Source organism: Callithrix jacchus, chromosome 9, assembly GCF_049354715.1.
Source record: "Callithrix jacchus isolate 240 chromosome 9, calJac240_pri, whole genome shotgun sequence".
Lineage (NCBI taxonomy): Eukaryota > Metazoa > Chordata > Mammalia > Primates > Cebidae > Callithrix > Callithrix jacchus.
In genome coordinates, this window is record NC_133510.1 from 22,206,862 (window position 1) to 22,215,901 (window position 9,040).

At 36.0% G+C, this 9,040-nt stretch overlaps 1 protein-coding gene across 1 annotated transcript in view; it reads left to right on the plus strand.

The window, feature by feature from the left end:
• LOC100395603 (ovostatin homolog 2) overlaps positions 1–9,040 on the plus strand; it is a 47,481-nt gene that overhangs the window by 5,544 nt on the left and 32,897 nt on the right. Inside the window, exons 7-10 of the mRNA XM_017975927.4 lie at positions 692–776; positions 4,260–4,377; positions 7,884–7,995; positions 8,786–8,895. Coding sequence (XP_017831416.3) covers positions 692–776; positions 4,260–4,377; positions 7,884–7,995; positions 8,786–8,895 — 425 coding nt within the window. The remainder of the gene's footprint in view (positions 1–691; positions 777–4,259; positions 4,378–7,883; positions 7,996–8,785; positions 8,896–9,040) is intronic.

Here is a 9,040-nt window from a genome sequence, read left to right on the forward strand (position 1 = left end):
TCTCCCTTCCTTGACCTGGTCGGCTTCCTCATCAGTACTTTCTTGCTCCTCACTCCTTCTTCAGTATCCTTATTCTAATTCCTTCTTTTTCCCCCTAGGAAATATACACTTTTCTAGAATCCCCACAATCTTCTAGGAGATATCTAAGATATTGCAACAGAAACAAAATGTGAGCCCAGGCACAGTGGTTCACACCTGTAATTCCAGCACTGTGGGAGACTGAGGCAGGCAGATCACCCGAGGTCAGGAATTCGAAACCAGCCTGGCCAACATGGTGAAATCCCATCTCTACTAAACGTACAAAAATTAGCTCGGCATGGTGGTGTATGCCTGTAATCCCAGGTACTCAGGAGGCTGAGGCAGGAGAATGGCTTGCACCCTGGAGGCAGAGATTGCAGTGAGCTGAGATTGTGCCATTCACTTCAGCCTGGGACAGAGCGAGACTCCGTCTCAAACAAACAACAACAGCAACAACAAATGTGAAATTCTGAGGATAGAGAAAAGAAAAAAAAGAGGAAGAATTAATCATTAGTGAGTCACCACCATGTAGACTGGTGCCACACAATTTGGGGAAATGATACATATCTCGTAGAGATGGAAGGTATATGGAATCATAGTAAGCTATATGACTGCAATAAAGTTTGCCTGCTTGTGATGGTGCAGGCTAAAGTATATTTCTCTTTGTTTCCAGTGCTGCCCAAGTTTGAAGTTAAGGTCAGTGCACCACACACAGTAACTATTTCAGATGATGAATTCCAGGTGGATGTATGTGCTAAGTAAGTATTTATTCAGGAGATTTACCTTCACAAGAAAACACAAAGCTCAGAGAGAATGAGAAGTGAGAATAATTATGAAACTTTAATCATTTATATGCTTATATTAATGTTATTAGAGAAGCAATGAATCTTCATTGTAGAATATTTGAGAAATCTAGAGAAAAACACAAGATATTACCTATTACTAATCTGTCCAACTACCATTAACATTGTAATGCCATTAGCATTGTAAGTTTCCTCCAATTTTAATGAATATTTTCCATGACTTCAATCATACTTTTCTATTCATAATTAAGAAAACATGTCCTCATATTATGCCAATCTCATGAATTCCAATTTTCTGCTGCACAAACATATTTTTATGTGACTATACCAAATTTAATTATTTTATTATATGTCAGCTGTTTCATTTTGTTTCCCCAGTAACTAATAATTTTGCAGTATATGTCTTTGTGTATAAAATGTAATAAGTAGCCTTTGAATTAAAAATTGTTTACTTGAGAAAGATTTCCAGCAAAGGAATTACCAAGACAAAATAGGTAACATTCTTTTAGTCTTCTGATTGCCATACTGCACACCAAACATGATAAGCCAATGTAGAATTCTAGCAGCTGGTATGAAAGTGCCTCACTGACGCTTCACTATCTTGACATATTTTCATTAAAAAAAGAATATGAGCTGTTGATATAGCAAACTGAAGATAAGGCATCTCATTAATTTAATCTGAATTCTTTGAATTATCTTAATGTAAAAAAATTCTAAGTAATTTCAGAAATTTGTATTTTGTTTTTGAAAAATTATTCTTTTAGTGCCTTTTCTCAAATTTCTAATAATAATTTTAAAACAGTTAATGGCGCGGTGGCTCACGCCTGTAATCCCAGCACTTTGGAAGGCTGATGCAGGCGGATCACCCGAGGTCAGGAATTTGAGACCAGTCTGGCCAATATGGTGAAACCCCATCTCTTCTAAAAATACAAAAAATTAACTGGGCATGGTGGTGCATGCCTGTAGTCCCAGCTACTTGAGAGGCTGAGTCAGGAGAATTGCTTGAACCCAGGAGGCAGAGGTTGCAGTGAGCTGAGATTGTGCCATTGCACTCCAGCCTGGGTGACTTGAGTGAAATTCCATCTCGTGAAGAAAAAAAAAAAAAAAAACCCAGCAGCTAACACTTTTGAATGTCAACTAGTTTGTTAAGCTCTGCATTCATCATTACAACAGTGCTAGGAGATAGGACCTGTTGTCATCTCTATTTTATAAAGAAAGATAATAAGACACAGAGAATCAAAATAACTTGTCAACAGTAATGGAGCTTGTTGATGGCAGACCTGGGATTTAGACCTAGGTTGTCCAGCTTCAAAGCCACTCTCCTAATCAATAACTCTCACGTACTGCATGAAAACAGTTAACAATTTAAATATTTGCCATATTTGTTAAATGCTTTATGACATGAAAATTACTTGCCTTTGAGTATTTTCAGCAGTCTATTAAAGATACATCAGTTAAGCGCAGTCTAATGAATACGCAAGGGTAGTTCTTAAAGATACCTTTGATGCCCCAGAGAATCTTGGAAACCAGTTTTCAACAATTTTTTTTATTATTATCAGTAGCATGTAAAATCTTCTTTTGACTTTAGAAAATGATTAGAAACATTTTCTGAGTTTTAATGAAGAGTAGTTGAAAATGCCAGAATTTAATATATATACTAAATGAGAGACTGTAGATTATTGACGTTAAAAATGATGAGGTGACAAGTATAAGCTGGAAGAAATCCAGAGTCCTAAATGGGCCTCACTGGAAAAACCATACACAAAGCCAGAGCTTTCAGTGGCATTATCATCTCATTATGTATCTGCACAATAGTATGGGGGAAAAAACTACAAGGCATTGATTGGGAGAGCAAAAATGTTTCTCAGCTATGGCCTTTGAAAAAGACTTGCTAACCAAATGCTGACAGAGAACTGGTAGTTCCTTAGCGCTATGCCAGGTGCTAAGGACAAAATCCATGATCCTGATTTCTTGAAATGTTTTTAATATTGTATTCTGGGTAGATTTACATTAAGGAGCAACTCAGTGTGAGCAATAATAATGTCCTGCAGGGAGGCCAGGCAGCTAGACTGAAGCTGTGCTTGCTACAGTTATTTCTGGGCAGACTGTGAGAGCATTGTGCCTAGAAAATTCACATCAGTTGTATACTGTGTCTCAAATTATATGATACTGTGTCTGATTCTTTAGTACTTTCTGGAATTTAGCTTAGAATGGCTGGAGAAAACAAGAAAAATTAGATTATTTTAGCAAACAAACTCAGAGATGACTTAGGCTTTTAAAAGGGAAGAAAATTTACCTACAGGCAAAAAGATTTCAATCCACTGCATTAGCATTCATGGAAAGCTTTTCAAATCACAAACAAAGGGAGAATGTTTATTCTCCCCTATTTAAAAATTTAACCTACATGTCTTATGGACATATGTTAGCTCATAGATAATACTACAATAAGTTTCATTTTATAAATAAAAGACATTAAGTAGAAGTAAGAAGAAATGTTCAGGTATAGTATGTGTGGCCAGATCGAAATCTCACTTTATATAACCATGAAACCTGACGCGTGATTTTAGTGATGTGGATTGACTCAGAATCTCAGAAGTGTTGTGAAATTTTATAGAAAGAGAAAAAGATGAGTAGAAAGAAAACACAGGCTATGGAGTGAGGCGGGTCTGAGTTCAAATTTTAATTTCATCAATTACAATGTGGAGAAGTAAGTTACTTGAGCTCATTTTACAAATCAGGGTCACTGGGAAAAATAAATTATATATATCAGTGTCTGGCAATTAGAAAAAAGTCTTATAATCTGTGAAAATAATATTTAGTTTTATTATATGCTAGTTTTACATTAGTTATGTATTAGCAACAACAAAAAACTCCAATTGACTGATTCGCCTTTGGTTGAAGCTTGACAAATCTTGTGTTGTAGTGGTTGCATTTTAGGAGAAAACGAGCTGCTCAGCCCCATCCCATAAGGTATTATATTTTTTGTCAAAGCATAATGAGTTCATGCCAAGCCCCATAGCCTTTATATGTATTGAGTGGTAAATAAAAACTGGTGTTGAAAATATTAATCTGGAAATATTTCAAGATCCTGAATAATGCAAGTTTTATATAAACACATATTTTTTCAATGAAAAGGAAAGTGCTACAATGTTACGATGTTTCTATAAGATTACAAAATATCTTTTAAAAACTTAATGTAATACTTAAATATTCAATGAGATTTTAGATTATTTTAGATTCTGTCTTACCCTGAATTTGATTTTTTAAAAATCAGCCAAATCCTCCTAAGAGATTAACCTGAATTCTGTAGGGAACCTGAATTCTCACCAATTGGGTTACTCATAGTTTAGAGATTTTCTATATAATTTCTGAAGAAGATCATAAAATATTGCTATGATATTGCTTATCTGTAATCATAACTACACCTTCCCCCATTAGGTACACCTTTGGCCAACCTGTACAAGGGAAAACACAAATCCGGGTGTGCAGAGAGTATTATTCTTCAAGCAATTGTGAGAAAAATGACAATGAAATATGTGAGCAACTTGCTGCACAGGTACAGGCCATGATTTTTACTACAAAAAAAAGTTCTCACTCATTTTTCATTCTTATTGTTTCTTTGATTTCATTTATAAGAGGGGTTTGATAATACTATTTTAATTTTATTGATAAGGGAGGCTGCAGCTAAATAAAGTGAAGAAAGAAAAGAAAATACAGTGTGGGGCCGGGCACGGTGGCTCAAGCCTGTAATCCCAGCACTTTGGGAGGCCGAGGCGGGTGGATCACGAGGTCAAGAGATCAAGACCATCCTGGTCAACATGGTGAAACCCCTTCTCTACTAAAAATACAAAAAATTAGCTGGGCATGGTGGCCCGTGCCTGTAATCCCAGCTACTCGGGAGACTGAGACAGGAGAATTGCCTGAACCCAGGAGGCAGAGGTTGTGGTGAGCTGAGATTGCGCCATTGCACTCCAGCCTGGGTAACAAGAGAGAAACTCCGTCTCCCAAAAAAAAAAAAAAAAAAGAAAGAAAGAAAAGAAAATACAGTGCTTAACGTAGTCTTTTATTCTATAGGCCATGTAAATTGTTATCCACCTATAGATTCATGGGATTTTTAGAATCTGAAAGGTATCCTTGGCTTTATTGTTTTATATACTGTCAAGGTAGCCTCCCTGATTGTCCTTTGGAGAATCATTAATCATCCTTTAAATGCATCTGTGATATTACTCCCCATGTCACCTGGATTTTTTTTTTAGCAGAAACAGCTTATTTGCAATTGTCTGCAATTCAGAGCACCCACTATGTTACTTTAGACTTGCAGTTCATATCTGAAGTCATCGTTTGCTCTCTCCATCTGCAGCATCCTAACCTTCTGTGAGCAACTCTTCCTATCTCTTTGAGACTGTCTTTTGACCCCCTAAAGTGAAGCTGTGTAAGCCACATAGTTCATATTTTACGTCCAATTGTCCTAAAGTTACTCATCAAATTTAGTGAACATTTTCTAGGTAAATATCGATAATTGACAAAGACAAGCAGAATCCTACTTTATATAGGAAATGCAGGTAAAGAAAAGTGGAGTGGAATTCTTCCACATTAGCAGTATATTCTTCCATTGGGTAGTTCTGATAGAGTTCAGTCAACCAATTTACACAATGATGGATGTACTCTCAGCTAATGGTTTATTTTTCCTTTCATGTGAAAAAAAAAATCAATAAACAATCTGGTGAAGGCTAGGAGCAGTGGCTCACACCTCTAATGGGAGCATTTTGAAAGGCCGAGGTGGGAGGGTCATTACTATATTCAGTAATTTATTTATATTTAGTAATAAGCACTGAATCAGCACTATATTGAGTGCTGATTCAGTGCTTATTACTAAATATATTCAGTGCTTATTACTAATAGAAATACAAATGTAAAAGATTTTACTATTTTCTTTCTTACATTATTTTGTGTTCCTAAATAATTTATTTTACATTTTTTACATTTTTACATTCTGTGCTTATTAAATAAAATAATTTATTTTACATTTTTAAATCTCTTTTAGTAAAAGAAATAAAAATAATAAATGTAAAATAAATTATTTACATTTTTCTTCACTACAGCTGAACTCCATTGATTTTGATGCAAAGCATTTTTTTCATTATTCTAATATCTGGATTCTTATTGGTTTACTTTGTTGGTTTATTTTCTCTTTGATTCAAGTATTCCTAAAAAAAGGTTTTTCTCTTATTTTCAAATTAAGGTTCTTCTGGTCACTTTTTATTATTTCATTTTAATTCAACTGTATTATAATTAGACAAAGTAAAATTGCTTTTGTTGTTGATGTAATAATTGGTAATTTAAAATGGAGAAGCGCATATTCTGGAATCAGAGCAGCTACTTAGCGCTACCATCTTATAGCTGTGCGATGTTGGACAAGTTACATGACGTACCTGTTTTAGTTTGTTCATCTATATAATAAGATAATAACAGTACCTAGCTCATATGATAGTTTTGAGTATCAAATAAACTTATATATCCTTATAACATTTTAAACCTAAAATTAATCAAGACTTTGTTGTAAAATATATCTATATTTCTCTAAGTATTGATGCTACTGATGATAGATTATAAGTTTTTTCTTATTTTAAATAAGCAATTTACCTTAAAAAGTGTTTGTTTTGTTGTTACACATTTGCTGATCACTTCTGTTCCATCTGTTTTAGTGCCTTTCTAGATGATTATAATTTATTCCTCTTAAAATACTGTGAACCAAAAGGCAGATTCAATCAATTCAGAAAGTGTATTTTTGCCAAGATTAAGGATGTACCCATGACACAGCCTCAAGACATCCTACTGACACCTGCCCAACCTGGTTGGGGTACAGTTTGCTTTTATACATTTCAGGGAGATGTGAGCCATCAACAAATATGTGTAAGATGTACATTGATTGGGTCCAGAAAGACAGGACAATCTGAAGTTTGGGGGCTTCCAGGTCATAAGTAGATAAGAGACAAACAGTTGCATAAAGAATAAGTCTTTGAGGCGGGGCCTGGTGATTCACGCCTGTAATCCCAGCACTTTGGGAGGCAGAGGCAGAGGCAGATGGATTACATGAGGTCAGGAGTTTGAGATCAGCCTGGCCAACATGGTGAAACCCTGTCTCTACTGAAACTACAAAAATTAGCTGGGCATGGTTACACGTGCCTGTAATTCCAGCTACTCAGAAGGCTGAGGCAGGAGAATAGCTTGAACCTGGGAGGCGGAGCTTGCAGTGAGCCAAGATTGTGCTATTGCACCCTAGCCTGGGCAACACAGTAAGACTCTGTCTAAGGAAAAAAAGGAGTAAGTCTTTGATCAGCCTTTCACTGAATAGACAACTTACATGTGAGAGGAGGATAGAGGAGTAATGACTTATGCCTTAGTCTGGCTCAGTAAATCTGCATTTTTACGTAAACTATAGGGCAGAGGAAGCAATCAGATAAATCATATATGCATTTGTCTCAGGTAAGCAGAGGTAGGACTTTGAGTTCTGTCCTTTGTCCCACACCTGTGAAGATAAGCTATGAATTTATATTACCAGGGTGAATTTCCAAAGAACTTTTTTAAGGAAAATTTATTGAGGCCCACAAGGAATTTCCTTGTGGACAAATTGTGAGGGAGGTATGTAGTTTTTATCCCCATAGCTACCTTGTTTAGGAATAAAATGGGAGACAGATTTGCCCAGCAATTCCCATTGCCCTTTCTCTTCAGTTTAGTGATTTTGGGGTCCTGAATTTACTTTCCTTTCAAAATACCATTCAGCTTCATTTCCATCGTTTAATCGCTCTCCATGTACAATGTTTACAGGAGAATCTATAAAATACAGATTACCTCCTTACCTTATGTAAAATGATGATGTAAATATTTGCCTGCTCCTTCTCCTTTAATTCTTTGGCCATTTCAGCAAGTTTATGAGGTAGAGCCATGGCACGGAGCAGGGATGTTAATATATTTGTGTGAAAACTATATTTTTAAAAGACACTTAAAAAAAAAACTCTTGGGACTCCTACTTTTAAATTGTGCCTTCTCTTTATTTTTCAGTTGGAAAATGGTTGTGTTTCTCAAATCGTAAATACAAAAGTTTTCCAACTCTACCGCACTGGATTATTCATGACATTCCATGTCACTGCAGTTGTTACAGAATTTGGGACAGGTAATGATTGCATTTTTTGGATGACCTGGGGATATCTGGAAATTCACTGGAAGAAGCTTGTTGAGTTAGCACTAGGTACAAAATTCAGATTAATTATTTCCAATTTAATGAAACTGGGAATCGTTGCAAGTGCAAAAATTATTACTAAAAAATTTAAAAGATCACGCATAGTAAGTGTTCAATAAATATTTGTTAAAAGAATGAAAGAAGGGGCTGGGCACAGTGGCTCATGGCTATAATCCCAGAACTTTGGGAAGCCAAGGCAGGTGGATCACCTGAGATCAAGAGTTCAAGATCAGCCTGGCCAACATGGTGAAACCCCATCTCTACAAAAATACAAAAAAATCAGCCAGATATGATGGCAGGTGCCTGTAATCTCAGCTACTCGGCAGGCTGAGGCGGGAGATTGCTTGAACCCAGGAGGCAGAGGTTGCAGTAAGCTGAGATCACGCCATTGCACTCCAGCCTGGGCAATAGAACGAGACAGTCTCAAAAATAAGAATGAAAGAAGGGGGAAAGAGATTAATTATTGAATTTGGAATGGGAAATTAACTACTTATTAGTGGTTAATTTACTACTAATGAACTATAATTATTTCTTATTTAACTACTAATTATTTCTTGTTGTTTAAAAAGGGATTGGGATTATGCCATTGTAAGGTGCTCTCTATGACATACCTGATCCATATCATAATGCTGTTCACACTGGGCAAGCTGGTCACATTTAAATTGCTGTGGATGGTGACTTAGCTAGATATGGTTCACTCTCCTGTGTTCCTCATTCCTTACAGGTGTGCAGATCAGTGAGATGGCATCAGTTCTTATCACTCAATTGCTTGGAACTGTGAACTTTGAGAACATGGATACTTTCTATAGAAGAGGGATTTCTTACTTTGGAACTGTAGGTTTGACTAAAGAATACATATTTCCATTTCATTTTCTTGGATCATAGATTGCCCTTTGAAAATTTCTGGTCACTTTTTTTTCCAAGTTTTATAATACATTTTAAGCATTACTATGTCTGAGGTGCTAGAAATGTCCTAGAC